The sequence below is a fragment of the Gorilla gorilla genome, chromosome 18 (assembly GCF_029281585.2).
Source record: "Gorilla gorilla gorilla isolate KB3781 chromosome 18, NHGRI_mGorGor1-v2.1_pri, whole genome shotgun sequence".
NCBI classification, from domain to species: Eukaryota; Metazoa; Chordata; class Mammalia; order Primates; family Hominidae; genus Gorilla; species Gorilla gorilla.
In genome coordinates, this window is record NC_073242.2 from 78,345,532 (window position 1) to 78,361,455 (window position 15,924).

General features: G+C 47.1%; 1 protein-coding gene and 1 long non-coding RNA gene across 2 annotated transcripts in view; one reads left to right on the forward strand and one right to left on the reverse strand.

The window, feature by feature from the left end:
* Positions 1-1,091: 1,091 nt before the first annotated feature.
* CBLN1 (cerebellin 1 precursor) lies at positions 1,092-5,021 on the reverse strand. Its single transcript, XM_004057624.5, has 3 exons — positions 4,369-5,021; positions 4,090-4,209; positions 1,092-2,769 (listed from the first exon to the last, which is right to left on the reverse strand). Exons 1-3 carry the CDS (start codon positions 4,630-4,632, stop codon positions 2,572-2,574), a joined length of 582 nt encoding a protein of 193 aa, XP_004057672.1. The 5' UTR covers positions 4,633-5,021; the 3' UTR covers positions 1,092-2,571.
* Positions 5,022-10,647: 5,626 nt separating this feature from the next.
* LOC129527435 (uncharacterized) overlaps positions 10,648-15,924 on the forward strand; it is a 52,372-nt gene continuing 47,095 nt past the window's right edge. Inside the window, exons 1-2 of the long non-coding RNA XR_010131561.1 lie at positions 10,648-11,152; positions 12,571-12,822. This is a non-coding gene — a long non-coding RNA (uncharacterized lncRNA). The remainder of the gene's footprint in view (positions 11,153-12,570; positions 12,823-15,924) is intronic.

Sequence of the window (15,924 nt, forward strand, 5' to 3'; positions counted from 1 at the left end):
GAGGCTTAGCACTCAGGAGCTGCCACTTGGCAGCCAGGTAAGCACAGGCTGCAGCCAGGACTCACTCACCCAGGCAAAAGAATCTGCAGACTCCCGGTCTGGGAGCAGAGGAGGGCTGGATCCACAGAGCAGGAGAAACTCTGAGAGGTGTTTAGATTTCTCCCTGTCTTTATATAAATGGGCAAATTTAGGACCTGAGAGCGGACTTGCCAAAGTCACTCCACCGGGACACAGCCTGGTGGCCCCACAGAACAGGCAGCCACGGAGACCAGAACCCTGGTGGTTCTCGCCCTCAGGAAGAGAGGTGACCCACCCACCTGCAGCCCAGGGAGCGCCAAAGCGTACAGGGGCAGCTTCCTTGAGCGGTGGCTCTCCAACCTTCGCGGCCCTACAGCCTCAAGCTTACATGCACCCTACTGACTATAGGGTCTCCACAAGCCCGGAGGGCTGGCCCTGCAACGGCAGAGCTGCTGGGTGGAGCTAGTTTCGCTGCCAAAGGCTCCAACTGTCTCCGACCTCTCCTTCCCAACCAGGAGACTTCGGAGAAAGAGCGTCTCTTTATTAAAAGCACAGTTTTTCTTTAAATCCCTTTAAGGCCCCTTATTTCTTCTCATTCACACTTCCCTGGGGCCTAACAGGGTAGAAGGGAAACTGTTGGGCAGAAACAGAAAAGTACTCGGGTCCACTCCTCACTCGCGAAGTCCCTACCTATCTCTGTGGGTCCCGGAGCCACTGGGCTGCAAGGGCGCCCGCTAGAGCTGCTCCACGGCTTACCGGATTGCATGCGGAGAAGAAACGGGCCCGAGTTTCAACAGAGGCCCCGTGCTCCGTGAATTTCTTACTCGAACCTGCCGCTGGGATAAATCCGAGAAACGTTGTTTATTGTGCTATTATTAACTTTCCCTTCTCCCCACGCCCCTAGAGGAAATAAAATTCATTCCTGAATATTGGGCCAGGAAAACATTTCTCTGAAAAGAACCACAACTGCAGGGGACCACCCGGCTGCAGCTCCCAGCTCCCGGCCCTTCGCCCTAGGCTGCCCACTCGCTCCGGCTCCCGACCTCCCCGCTGCCGAAGCAACTGGGTCAGCCTTTCAGACTTAAAACGAAGTCGTTTATTTCAATTTTGCTTTCACATTATGTTCCGATACAATCAAAACTCCTGGACGAACCTCTTGAATAAAGTCCTGTGAAGGAGCGGAATCATAGGTCCTGGGCGCCCGAGGATGCGGCGGGTGGACTCCGGATTCAGAGGCGGTGTATAAAACATACGCTGCTTCGGCAACTGCGAGGGGGACGCGGTGGGAGACATCCGGGGACAGAAGGCGTGAGGAGTCCGCCGCTGCAGGCAGGGTGGTTTGGGTCCTCAAACTGGGACTATTCCTGATGCATTTGGAATGCAAAGAAAAAAATCAAACTTCGCTCCTGGGCCGGCGGCCGCGCCTGGCCTAGCAAGATTTCGGCCACATTTCTTACGTTTCCGCCAAAGCTGTGAACACAGGCGAATGCAGTGCTGGTCCCCGGCCTGGCGCAGGAAGGAGCGCAAGGCCGGCTTTGCGAGGAAGCCCTCGCGCCCAGGCCTTTCTATGGTTGCGTTCCCCCAAGTCTCCTGCCTTTCGGAACCTCGCCCTTTGGCACCCCAGACCCACAACTTCGCAGCTGGGGAAGATGCGGATTTTAGAAAGCTGTTTCAGAAAAATAAAAGTCCCACTTCGACTTTATTAGATTAAAGCAAAATTAAACCTTGACTATTCACACGTATGTTACAGAGGAAGAGGAAGCGTCCGGAAGAAGCTCCTTGGCGTTTCGTGGAGTCACAGAGCACGACGGCATTGACAAGCATCAGAACATCAAGCAGCCTTAGATTTCACGATCACTCCGAATAGGACATAGAAATACGGAAACACAGCCAGTTTCCACTGGGAAGAGTTCTTCGTGTACAAATGATATATATTTATATTTTTTAAACCACTAAGGTGAGTCCTTTCTCTGCTAACAAGCAGCCGAGGATACTAAGTATCTTCAGCTAATTAACTTGAGCAGTGTTTTAAGAAGAGCAACACTTGCCAAATTAAAACTACCTTCCCCATCCAAAACAAAACAACAACAACAACAAAACTTTACCCCTTTCCAAACTGAAAAAAAAAAGGTTGGGGGCGTGTAATATATCAGATTTCAGTAGGCAGAAGGATTCAGAGGGGGCTAGGGAGAAAGATTTCAGATTATGTAGTGAAATACAAAGTTTCTTTAAATAAATTGCAGGGAACATGAAGTTGGGGGATAAGAAACAATGACAAGGCAGTCTCTTTCTTGATTACTGCAACTGGAATGGGGGAGGCGAGTTTATTTTTGGAAATGGGAGTGCGCAGAGCTAAGCGAAATTTATTTCTCCTAATAAGGAAATGGACAAAGTTGTCCCACAGCTGGCGCGCACCTTTTTACCCAGATACAGTTAGAGAACATGTAGGAAGTTTCAAGTCGTGCTGCTTTCTCGCCCTCTTAATTTCAGCCTCTTTCTCACTCCCCTTCCTGCCTTCGCCCTCTCCCTGCCTCCCTTCCGGCTACGAGCCAGTCAGAGAGGAAACACGAGGAATCCGGAGAAGGTCGAGTACTTCCAGCCCCCCATCAAGTTTCCCCGCTCCAGCTTGAGGTATGCTCGGTCGCCTTTCTCCATTTGGATTAGGACTCCGTTGCTGGCGGCCTCCCGGGTCACGTCCTGGTCACCAGCGAAGGCTGAAATCACCGGCCACCCGTTTAGCATGAGGCTCACCTGAGAAAGAGAAAGGCCCGCTTCAGAAGCGCAACCTAGGCAGGCACCGAAGCCGCGGTGGAGCGAACCTCCTCCCTGCTTGGCTAACAGCCTGTAAGGCCTGGAAGCACGGAGAGGTGGGGGGGGGGGGGCGAATGGAGGAAAAGGGGCTTTGCAGCTTACTGCTGAGGCTCCAGTGGGGCGAAAGACCACACATCTGGGTGACAGGAAGGGTCTGTCCCCAAAACGGGAGTTGCTCTTATTCCAGTTTCTCAAATGAGCGCGCCAAGCGAATCTCGACTGTGCTCTGTGATCCAATTTAATAAACCCATGAGGTGGCTCTAGCGCCCTGAGACCTTTGACCTCTCTCCCGTTTCCCCTCAGCCTCAAAAAACAAACAACAAACAAAAAAACCCCAGCAACTCAGGCTCCTTCTGGCGCTACCGGAAAAACAAAAACGAACAAACAAAAAGCCCCTGATCCCTCCTGGACCCAGCTGCCAGGAAACAGTGGAGAAGCCACTGTGATTTCTGATTAGAAATCTCGCACCGAGCGGCACAATGTATTTCCTCCCCAAACCACGGGCTCAATTCCCGCCCCCATCCAGCCGCGCCCGCCACCGCCTGGTTTTGCCCCTGTGGTGGCACCGTCAGCCAAGGGCCTCGCGCCCTCTCCCCAGCTGTGCGTCCCACCTCTCTCGGCGCCCAAGGGAAACCTGGACAGCTTTGGGGACCCGGAGAGCCGGCGAGTGATTGCTGGGACACGGCTGGAGCCGGGAGAGAGCAGCACTACGCCCCCTCCCTCCCTCCTCTCTCCACCCCTCACCCTCCGGGGCTAAATGCTGCTAGCTCAAAAACCCAGAGTCCGCACGGGGTGGGGATTGGGGACAAGTGGGAGAAAACGGGGGCCCCGTCCGTGGTGCTGAAGACAAGCACACAAGCCGCATCGCAGGCTTCTGAGCCGGGGCAAGGGGTGGGGTGTACTGTCGACGGTGCTTCCTGGGGAGTCCGGGAAGGCTTCCCAAGCGGCAGCTGTCTGGGGCGCTAACAACAGCCGTTACGAGGAAGTCCCTGCAATCCAGGGAACCTTTCGGAGGGGCCCGGAAGGCAGAAGCAGAAAATTCTGTCTTTCGGGGGATGGGGCTGGATCCCAAGAGCCAGAGACAGGGAAAGCAGAGGACAGTTGAAGCCACAGAACTGAGAGGCCCCGCTATCTGTCCCTCCAAGCTGCCCGAAGTACATGCAGCCGCCACTTCTGCCTACCACCTCCGGACAGCCCGAGCACCCCTGAGGCCAGTAACCCCCCTACGGGGCCAGGGCCCGGCCCGAGGCGTCGGCTGACCTGGATGGTCTGTCTGTTGTAGACTTTTACCACGTGGAAGTTAAAACTGTAGATCCCTTTGCGCGGGGCGATGAAAGTGCTGCGTTCTGAATCAAAGTTGTTCCCAATGTTCACTAGTACCTATAACGAGACGGGAACGAAGGGGAGTGGGCAGGAATCGGTCCCGGACTGTCGTCCCCGCGCCTCCGCAGAGCCCTTGGAGAGGACCGGGCATCGGTCTTCCATCCATCCCTCCTTCACCAGCCCAATCTGCACGCCGCGGGAGGAAGGAACACTCACCTGGTCGAAGTAGATGATCATGGTGCGATTACTCATCTCGGACGGCTCGTGGTTGGTGCTCCTGATGGCAGAGAAAGCCACCTTGGCGCTGCCAGAGCGCACAGAGATGCCCAGGGCAGTGCCCGTGGGGTCGGACGTGGGGTTGGAGTCGCACACCACCAGGCACTTGCCCTCCAGCACGATGGGCTCCGTCTCATTCTGCCCGCGGGCCGGGCCCGCCAGCCACGCAGCCCCAAGCAGCAGCAGCTCCAGGACGCCCAGCATCGCGCCGCCGGCGCCCACCCCGCCCCCCACCCCCAAGGCTGCTCGCGCCAGCCGCCCCCCCTCGTCCCAGTCCCGCTCCGAAGCCCCCTCCTCAGCTCCGTGCGCAGCTCCGCCGCCGCCGCCGCTCTGGACACTACACCGCTTCCCCGCACTCCGGGACTAGCGTCCCCTCCGCGCTGTGTTCCCGGAGCCCCTCCCGGGCCTCAGGGGTGCCGCGGCTGCCCAGCCGCACTTGGATGCATAGCCGCTGCTGCTCGGTCCCGCTGCTGCCGCCGCCTCCTGCCCGCACCCGCCGCTGCCGCCGCCGCCGCCGCTCTGAATTATTGATGCAGCCGGCGCTGCAGCCGGAGCGGGCGGTGAGCGCGCGCCGGGCACAAAGGCGCGGACCTCGGCCTGGCCCCGCCCCCGCCCCCGCCGCCTCCCGGCCCGCCTCCCTCCGAGGCCCTGCCCCCGCCCCGGCCGAGGCCACGCCCCCCAGCCAATCCTGACGCGCCGCGCTCCCCACCGAGCCAATGGCGGCGCTGTCCGCGCTCGGCCACCTGACCCCGGGCGCCGTTGTTATTAGGCGCGGCGAGGCGGGTGGCGCGCGGCAGCAGGGTTGGGCTCTCGCCGTGAGTCGACGAAGGGAGCGCGGGCGGGGAGCGCGGGCGCGCGCCCGCGTCCGCGCACGGAGAGTCGCCTCGGCCGCTCACTTTCTCGCCTCACGCCTCGCGCCTCGATCCTGTTCCGCCTCCCTCGGCCCTCCTGCCCGCCCCCACTCGTCGGCCCTCAGGTAGGAGGCGGCGCGCACCGGGGTCGGGAGTGGAATCGCTGAAGGATGCGAGTCGCCCGCCCGCCTGTGGGCGCGCCGGGTGGGAGGGGAGCGCCCCCCAGCGGGCGCGGGCGCGAGGGCAGCCGGCGCGCTGGGCGAGCCGGGCTCAGGGTCCCGGCGGCCGGGCTGCAGGGCGCGTGCGCGCGCGGCGGGGCGGGGCCTGCGCGGCTCTGACGGGCGCACGTGGTGCCCGGGAGCTGCTGGGCGGGCACTCACCGCGGGGACTCGGTGCGGAGCCGGGGCGCCGGGTGTCTCCGTGTCCCTCTGCCCCAGCCGGCGGCCGCGATGGTGGAGCTTGGCCTCTCGCTCTCTCCCGCCTCTCCAGCGACTGCTCTGCCGGCCGCGGAGGTCGGATCGAGCGGTCATTCATTCATTTGTTAATTCGTTCACTTATTCAGGGGAGATCATTGAACCCCTACGGAGTACCGGGTACTGGGCCGGGCGCTGAGGACGCGGGGCTGAGCAAAAGCAGCCGAGGCCCACCTTCGTGCCCCTTAAAACCCAGCGTGCGGGGCGGCAACGAGTACTGCTTTTCTGTTTTGCACTTGAAATTTACATTTTGCATCCGTACTTTTTATTTACTATGCACCCTTACGGCATGCTTTACGCACCCGTACCTGCACCTCCTAGCCTTGGGTGTAGACACCAGATCCTGAGATGGGCGATTTTTCGAGAATAATTTTTACCCTAAGTGGATTTTCGTGCCACGCATGGACTTGGAACTACACACACGTAGTCCAAAACGTGAAAGTCAAAATGCAGCTTTGCCAAGTGGCAGAGAGAAAGGAGAGCTGCGAAGATGGGGAGAGGAAGGGCGCGCTCCAGGCTTTCCAGCCCGGGTGCGGGAGACGTAGCCCTGAAGGATGAACGCAGGCTGGTAGTAGGGCGGCGGGAGGGCGGGGGGACCTGTACGTCAAGTCCAAAGCAGAAACGTGGCGCCGGATCCCAGTCAGAGGCCGGCTGGAACGCTTCCCACAGGCTCCTGGCGCTCCGGTCCCCACCAGGCGACCTTGATCCTGGCGTGCTCAGCGGAGCCAGCGCAGCGTCGGGAGCTGGAGAGACGCGGGGCGCCGGCTGGGCGCTCCTGCCCTCGGCCTCGGGGCTAGCCTCTGGCCCGGCCTCCCGGCCGCCCCCAGGGTACGCTCTCCCCCACGCGCGAACACCAGCTTTGGGATCGCCAGCAGCCACGTCTCTGCTTCTAGATCTCTTTTTTTTTTTCTTTGAGACTTAGTTGATAGCTGTTTAAGGAATTATGTGGAGGAAATCTCACCTCCGACCCCCGCACCCTTTGAGCACGGCCGGCCAGGGTCGCTGGGTGGGCCAGGAAGAAAGAAAGGGGCGGGGAAGAAGCAGCAATTTTACTTTAAATTAAAATGACACAAAAATATTTTTTCAACTCAGATCTTTCTGAGACATCCCCAGAAAGCGTTGCAAGCTGTGATTACACCTAATGTGAGAGCATGAACTAATTTAAGAGGTGAGAGCTGCATAATGAGGCTGCCTCCCGTGTATCGGCCAAGACTGGCAGCTCTGGCGGTGCGCTGGAGGGGACCGGGAGGGGCACCCTTGTAGAACCAGTCCCTGGCGCCCTGGGATCTTCTCAGTGCCCTGGCGCTGTGTTGTCGCTCACTCCACAGATATTTACAGGGTGCCTCCTGAATGCCGGGTTGCAATCAAGAGCAAGAGATGGGGCGAGTGAAAGAGCCTGTTTTCAGGAGCTCACCAGCAGGATGACGATTACCTAGAGAGAGGTGGTGGCCAGCCTCCCCCTCTTCTCTTCATGCTGAGGCTCTGGTGGGTAGTGCCCAAGCCTGAACTGCCATCTGTATGCCAGTGGTTACCCAACTTGTATTTTCAGTTTTAGCCTCTCTCTGGTCCAGACTTGTCATTCTAAGGGCCCTTTTTCACTGACTCACATTGTCTCCTCCCTACCTGCCTTCCAAACTCAGCCCTTTCCTTTTTCCCTTTCCCACTGACAACAGCTGCACGCCCCCCACCCCAGAGGTGAAAATTCCCAAGAACCCCATGTCTAACCTAACTCCCTCTCTATGTCCTGTTGCTTGAGCCATTCTCATTAGGCTGCCTGTTCGGAGTTCATTGTCTCCTAATTTTTCATCCAGGAATTGATGAAGAATCACCTACTGCCTCTCCCACACACTGTTTATTCTTTAATTTGATGATATCTGTTAAGTGCCCTGAGATATGTAACCTCCACTTCCCTCCCATATAAGCGAGATTTCACGTTGATTACTCCCTTGGCTTTCCTCATCCCTTATCCACATAGCATGTGTTCAAAATAATGAATATTAATTTAATGTTAATAGATATGTGCTTTTCTGAATTGTGAGGATTAAATGAAATCATGTATATAGGGAGGAAAATCCATTAGAAACCTCAAAAGCAGTTATGTTTATTTTTGCTATTGTCACATTGTTAGAGTCAGAATTCTTTTAGCTGCAAGTGACAAAACCAACTCAAACTGGCTTAAGGACTTTATTGGTTGATGCAAAAAGCCTCGGGTTAGGTCCTGCCATTTAAGGTAGGGCTGGATCCATCAATCCGGGTTACCAGGATCTGTTTTCTAGTTGTGGCTTCATTTTCAGACAAGTTGTTTCCATATGATAGCCTCGTAGAAGGTACTACCAGCTTAGTCCTAGCAAGAAAAAAGAGTACTTACTCTTCAATATTTGCAGCAGAAGTCCCAGGTCTGTTCTTATGAGGGCAGTTTGAGTCACTTGCTCTTCTCTGAACGTGGAGAAGGCACTGTTTAGATGATGGAGGTTGGATTCAGGTGCATCCCCTGGAATGGGGTTTGGCATTAGCTTCACGTGGTCTAGAATAAAGGGGTTCTCCAAAGGAAAATTAGGGTAGGAATGCTGAGTAAGCAGAACAAACAGATGTCTACTTTAGTCCTTCCCAAAGGGTGAGCTGCAATACATTGCAGACTATCAGAATGGTGATGAAGACGGATGCAGTAGCCAAGACAATAGATGTGTGTTTGTCATGGTCTTTTTCAGTCTTCAAGATCTCAGTTAAACATGAAGTCAGCCACTCACTATGATGTTATTTGAGGTTTAGCTTTGAAGTGGAAATGTACCACAAATAGTAGAGCCAGATAAATATAAATAAATAATTTTAACAGTCCATTCTAAAAGATTTCTTTGGTAATATTCTGTTGGAATTGATTTCTATCTTTTCATTTGTTAGGTTCCTGGAAAGTGAAAATTTCATTTCTTTGTGGACAGGTACCTAAAATGTCTCATTATTCATCAGTTAATGAAAAACAAATGAAAATTTGAGAGAGATATTCTGAAGAATAAAAGGGTCAAGTTGGGTCATTTCTAAAATGTAAGATTATAAGGTTTAACTTGCTAAGACTTTTGAGGGGTTGAATTATTGGTAAATTATTATAGAACCACTTCTCTGAGGCTTTTAAAAGTGATGTGTTACAGAGATTTAGGGAACTGCGAGATTGCAGATAAAGAATTTATACTGTCAACTGTTCTATACTTTACCTTCTGCTTTAAATGCGGCCTTATATTTTGAAGTCAAACATTTATTTTCTCTCACTGCGTTCTGAATTTCCTACCACAGTGCATTTTGAGAAATGAATATAACAGCAGTCTTCATAGATGCCATATTCATGGCAACTCTGTCCACCCCCGACACCACACCCTGGAAAAAAACCAACTTTCTATTGTTGGAATGAGGTAACATTTTCAGGAAAAGGGAACCATTTTCTCACAGGATATAGAACAAATTCATCCTTTTATTAAATCAAAATGGATTCTCTAATGTTTATACATATCATATAGGATTTCATCTCTTTCAATCTTGGTTCAAAGGCCCAGACAGTACCATTCCCTAGTATTTAGTCCATTTGCTCATAAAGCAGAAGAGAAAAGCTACTTTGTTCCGAAGGGTGTTAGATTTAGGATTTCAAGGTTATTTCAAATTAATGCCTGGAACTAGACTATAAAATGCAGGAAAGATTCTAAGTTGTTCAAAGATGAAATAACTTTCACCAAAAACTCTGTCTTCTGGGTATTTTTTTGTTTTTCTGCCTTTCCAGATTTATTTTAAATACAACATTTTTGCTGTTTACATTTTTAAAAGTTACATTTCAAAATTGTTCGTAATTGGACACTTTCATAAAATGTAGGCAAATGCAGTTTTACTTTTTAATGAAGGACAGGTCTGTTGATAACATTTTGATTCTTAAAATTTTTTTTATCTTATAAAAATGAAACAATGCATTTAAAGTGTCTTCAGCTCTTATGTTAATACCAAATTATACATTTTCTTAGCCCGTGTTCAGGAGAGACAATATATCTTCCAAATTAAGAGAAGCTGGCACCATTTTTAAAACAAGGCCTTGAATGTGCTGTGGTATGTGCTGGTAGGAATTTTGTATGAAGCTGTTATTGAAGTAGATGACATTAAGGTCAAAGGAAAAAAAAAACAGAAAATAATGTAATCCTACAGAGCTGCTCTTAAGATCTTGAGAGAAAAACCACATAGGTAACATCAAACACTAGTTGGAATCTTTCCAAGAAGTAATTATCTGTGTGCTGTTTGTGGTGGTTGATTATGGGAACAAACCAAGGTTTAGCCAATTCAGCAAACATTTATGGAGTGCCTGCAATGTACATGTCACTGTTTTAAGGCCTGTGCCTACTGTAAAGGTGACCCACACATGATGCCTGCCTTGCAGGACTTGGAGTTCAGCAATAATAAGAGATGCATACCTGAAAAGCCTATTTAAGACTCTTCCGATTCTACAAAGAAGGCTTCTTGAAAGTGGTAGCTTTGATTACTCTTTGGATTTATTTACATTTATCCTATAATCAGAAGGTATACAAAACGGACTCACACATATATAAAATTAATAGATTAGATAGCATTTAACAAATATTTCAGGTAGGTACTTCAAATGCATTTGACATTTATCAAAGAAATGGTAAGTGCTGTCATCCGTGGGTGGCTGGATTAACATGTGGGACTACTTATCACCAATTTTGTTAGGGACCTTAGGGAAATTCCTGGATCTTATATTCACAAGCAATTGTGTAAATACTTCCCACAGCTCAGAGACCTAATAGGATGGGGTCTTAGAGAAACATCTGTTGAGCCACAGACTTCTTTGTTACCAGAAGGAAAATGAAAGAAGAAATTTAAATACCACTTGAAGAGAGGTAAATAAATGTAAAATGGGGCTGAGAGGGCGGGTTTTTTTTTAAAAATTCATTAAATGGAAAAATCCGCAAATGTTAATTCTGGTAGATTTCTTAGAAATTACATCAGAGGAGCATGCTTGGTCTTCCCCCCCTCATTAGGCCTCAGTGACAGGTACTTGAACAACTGAGCCCCTAATGTGCATGCTCCCCCACCCCTGAAGCCAGTCTCTGCCCTTCTCTTCCCTCCTCTTGCCCCTGGAAGCTGATCGCCACCAACTGGCCTCTGGGTGGATTTGGCCAATGGAAGCACCGGTAGAGGGAAGAGAGTGAGGTTAGGATATTTCTTCCTGCTGTCTCCCTGCTTCCCTGCAGAGAGTGTGAAGAAATGACCCTGAAAAGCCTCTGGCAGAGGATTCTTCTTTCAGGATGGTGTCTCCTGCTCAGCGGCCCATCCTCCTCCCCTGGGCTCAAGCTCTCACTCCAGTAACACTCCTTCCTCCTTCTCCATCTTCAGGGGGAGGTTTGCCAGTCGGTGGGTTCTAAGCATATCTCGCTGATTCCCCCCTGACCCTGCCGACACCTCTGTAGGTTGTCCCTTCATTAAAATCTCTCCATTTGAACTATCTGAGTTTAATTCCATTTCCTCCTGGTATCTCAGTGATACACGGTATCAGTACAAAAATCTCGCTTCACCTTCAGAACCAACAGATTTGAGACATTTTATCCTCTGTGGAACCATTAGTTATTTCGTCATTGGTTGTATCAGAAAAAAAAAATCAGGAATGCAAATCCTTCTTTATTACAAATTCAGATTTGCATATTACCAATGTTATATATTTTAAACAAAACTATTCATCATAAGTTTTAAAAATTAACTACTGGGGTAGTTAATGAATCTGAATGTAATTATGTAGCTTTCATAATATTAAAGTAAAAATACTAAAAGAAGTATTTCTTAAAGAAGCAAATGCTCAATCTCCAAGTAAATTTTTTTCTGTGCTCTTCTGGTATAAGAATATGTTAATATCTTGAGAAATATCATATTATTTTGTGAACTCATAAAGCTATTTTGAGTTTTTGTAAAATGAAAACCTTACCAAAATGTATTTTATTGTTGGAAAGCTTGACCGTTACTGCTGTTTAATTTTTTGAGCTTGTAAACTTTATTTGTGCATGTTTTCAACAAAGAAGGATTTTATTGTTATTACATAAAACAGGTGATTTCTAGATTTTAAAATCACAAATTGAAAGCAAGGCACAATAATATATATTTCAAGATATAGGTACTTAGGAGGCATCCTTTTAGTCATCCGTTCAATGTTGCCATCTATTTTACACCTACTGTCTACTATTGTTTGAGGTCCTTGCCAAAGTATTGCAGGCTAGTTAGGAAACATAAAACAATTAGAAAGTAATCTATGACAAGTAAGCTATCTATAAATGGCAATGAAGGGTAGAATAAATTCAATGAAAATATCTATTTAATCCTAGTGTTTACTGGTCTAGAAGAATAGGCTGAGTAAATTAGTATTTCTCTGGCTGTTGTGGTAACACATTTCATGCTATAACAGTTTTAAGTAATTACAGGTGCATTGAAATTTATCTATGGCTTTGTCATCATATTCTAAAATGTCATGAGTACTTTTTTCTGACCTCAATTACTATGAAATTGGTTTCCAATATTTAATTAACCAAGAATATCAAGACTATATAGGGTATTATTAAGGTGAGACTTACGTAGCCTTTTCAATAAAGACCAGAATTTTGGAGTGCCTTGAACCTTAATCATTGATCTTTAATTCTTATTAAGTCAACTGCCTACCTTTTAAAGACTGAGGCCTAGGAAGAGTAAGTTTCTCTGAGACAATGCATACAGTACAGTGCTTCTTGGGTATTGGCTCTAAGACCAGATGCAAAGAAAGGCTAAAATCCCATTTCATTGTTCATTAGGTGAGAACCCTTTGTTAAGCTGTGTAACCTCTGTGCATAGTTTCCTCATCACCAAAGTCAGAAAAAGTATGTAACTGAAGGACTGATTGTAAGGCTGGGATGAGAGAATCCATGTGATCAGCCCTCACCAACAGGTGCTGCCCAGTTCATGAGTGCTGCTGCTGTCCTGCCCAAGTACCCAGCTTGCAGAGTGCCAGAGTTAGAGTCCCAGGGGTGTTCTCCACAGCTGCATGCTTGATCCAGGCCTATCAGGTGAGTTGGCTCTTTGCTAGTGGTTTTTCTTCTCTTGCTGTACAAAAGTCCAGACAGTAATGTCTTTTTTTCATTTTTATAGATATATTCCATTGAAAGTCCTCATTCTCAAATTTAAAACAAAGACTCTTTGTGTACCTCAATAGCAGTGCACACACAGTTGGCTTCACAAACATATTGTACATTTCTTTTTTTCATATTTATTCAACAAATGTATATTTACTACCCACCATGTGACAGGTGTTATTTGTTGGCGGAACCAGGCATCATCAGCAAACAAAACTGACAAAGCTTCCTGCCCTCTGTGGAAGGCATCTGAGGAAGAGACTGGATTTTGTAGCAACATGTTATTCTCATTATAAACTTTATCATTGGAATTCCAAAGCCAAATCATCCCCCATCTCCTTGATCAGGATACCCATCTAATCTAGGCAGCTACACAATTGTGAGAGCCTTTGTTTTTTCTGCTGAAACATCCTTAAAAAGATACCTCACAACGCAAGATTTGGCTTTTCTTAAATATGATTTTTAATTTTTTTCATTTCTATCTAGAGATTTAATTGGAAATGGAAAATCATCAATTTTCCAATTAAATGTCTGTTCCAATCAACATTATACCTTTTAGGTTGTCATTGTCATTTTTAAGTTTAAGCAACTTTAAGGATTTTGAATCTGGCTGCCTGTAAATTAAAGGTGAAAGTAATCATTGTGTTGGATTGGTACATTTTGTCAATTGAGAGTGGTTTCCTTGTTCTTAGTGTATGAAAAGTTTATTTTTCTAATGTAGATTAATAAAGGAGATAAAGAAAAACAAAATGAGTGATTTATGTGTATGAGAAAAGAACCATTTCCTCAAGGATTAAATAAAATTCATACCTTTTGTTTCTTTTGAAAAGTTTTTAAAATAAATTTTAATGAATGTGTCCTTTAAATATTCCTTTAAAAATATATCCTATTTTAAAATGGACTCTCTGAGAGAAGGAATTGATACCTGTGTTTGAAATCAAAAATAGCATGCATAGAGACTGTTTTTCTAGTTGGTTGAAGCTTTTTTCCCTCTCCTTTACATCAGTGAACCAGCATCTTGCCCTTCAGACCCTACAGCACACTCTTGGGCTCATGAAGTGTATGACACATCCTTCTTGGGGGATCGGCCATGTCCTCACTCTCATGACCCCATGAATTCTTCTGTATGTCTTTTCTCACAGCTGAGTACTCTCTTCCTGACCCCCTTGTGGAATGGGGAAAGGAGGCTGTGACATTGTGCTTGTGCAAACATAATTGAGAGCTTTCCGAGTCTCCTGCATCTTCATAAATGATTTTTTGTTTTATGCTGGGACAGTAGTTCTTTAAATAGAATATTCTCCCATGGAAATCGCCCACAATGCTGAGAGTACACCTTGCAAAAGGTAAGTCTAGAATATAGGGTGCCTCCTCAGCATTGCCCAGAAGCTGAAGTTAGGACTCTCTAGAATACCAAAAACAAATTTATAGCAGTTCATTAATGTAAGGAATTATGAAAACTGTGTGCCACCATTATCCATAGATGAAACAAGAGCCACCACGCAAGCACAGACACAAAGCCCTGAAGATGAAGCCATTGACAGGGCTCTCATTTATTCTGTAGAAACCCACTTGCCTGTTTTTGAACCAGTTTTCTTTAGAGCATATGTCTCACTGTGCAACCAAAGTGGTGTTTATATCCTAGTCACTTGGCAAAAATTCTGTCATTGCTTCAGGGAGATCCATTTTAGGCCTGAAGCATGGAGCTGGTAATAGATGGGATTTGGTACTTCCGAAGAAAAGACCCTACTGCAAATTTAGAGAGTTAATTTTTTCTTTTGTTCCCCATAATATTGTTGCTAGATAGAACTACCTTTTTTGACTAGAAGTTAAATATAGAGGCCTAAATCAATTAGGTAACTCCCACTCATTCTAAATGAGAACATGTTTGTTTTTCTCCAACGAGATGAGAAATATTTGAGGCACTTCCTGATATCTCTATCACCCACTGCATTTTTTCACTTGATGTATATTTCCCCATGTATTTGGGATAATTCTCAAATAATTGCCCTTTAGAAATCTACTTGATATTAAATGTAAAAAAAAGCAAGATGCAAAATTATTATAGTATGCATTTACAGAAATTACAAAATTTCTATAAACTATTTATGGAGGAAGACTTATAGAGTATATGTCAACACATTGCTTTATTATTTTCCTTGGTTATGAGTATGGTTTTTTTGAAACCTGCTTTGTGCTTTGGGTGTTTTCTCACCATTGGTACAATTGAGGCATTTTTCCCTCTTCTTCAGCCTTGCAAATCACACGTGAGGATGCTCATAGAAGTGCCTCTCAGACAGGCGGCTGTTTTGCTTTCACCAATAAATCATTTATAATTAGAAGTAGAAAACTATTCTTTCCAGTGCAAATACGTCCCTTTCAAAAGCAGTTCTCTTTTTGTGAATGATGTCTAGTGTCTAAGAAACTAGGGTAACCTTTATTATATGCATTGCTCTAATCGAAGCATTGTTTTGTGCGGTGAACTCAAGGTTACATGTTTAAGAAAAGCATCGGGTTAATTCCATTAGGAAAAGTGTCTTATTCATAAACCTTTAGCTACTGGAAAAACACCATTAGGAGGCCACACAAGTGTGTATAGCTGGATAGAATTTGACAACTGGCAAAACAAAACAATAGCCTACAATTGCAGAGTGCTGTCTGTTTAAAAACCAACATATCTTTCACCAACAAATACATATTCACCTCAGCACGAGACTTTCATGTGGTTATTAATATCAAATTTTTGAATGTCCAAATTTTGGAGTGTAGTCTAGCAGAGGTAAAATGATTTGCCTAAGGTCCTTCAACTGTCAGAGGTAGAATTATTTTCTCTCTCCTGGCTCTAAAAGCCTGTCCAGATTGTCCTGCAACACTGTCCTTCAAAAACGCACTTCCGCTGACTCCAGTGCTGGTGATGTCATGCTTTAGCTAGTAGTTAGCGGTGACTTAACTTTAAATATGGAATCTTTTTTTCCTATTAAGCAATGAGGTTTAGTTTGAAAATTCTTAGAGATGATAAACCCCTCTCCTTTTTTTCTT

Bases quoted from the DNA above. Each gene is read 5' to 3' on its own strand.
- CBLN1 (XM_004057624.5), bottom strand. From the start codon at position 4,632: ATGCTGGGCGTCCTGGAGCTGCTGCTGCTTGGGGCTGCGTGGCTGGCG. The intron at 4,210-4,368 runs GTGAGTGTTCCT...GTCTCGTTATAG, and splicing joins TGATCATCTACTTCGACCAG to GTACTAGTGAACATTGGGAA. The intron at 2,770-4,089 runs GTCAGCCGACGC...TCTCTTTCTCAG, and splicing joins ACAACAGACAGACCATCCAG to GTGAGCCTCATGCTAAACGG.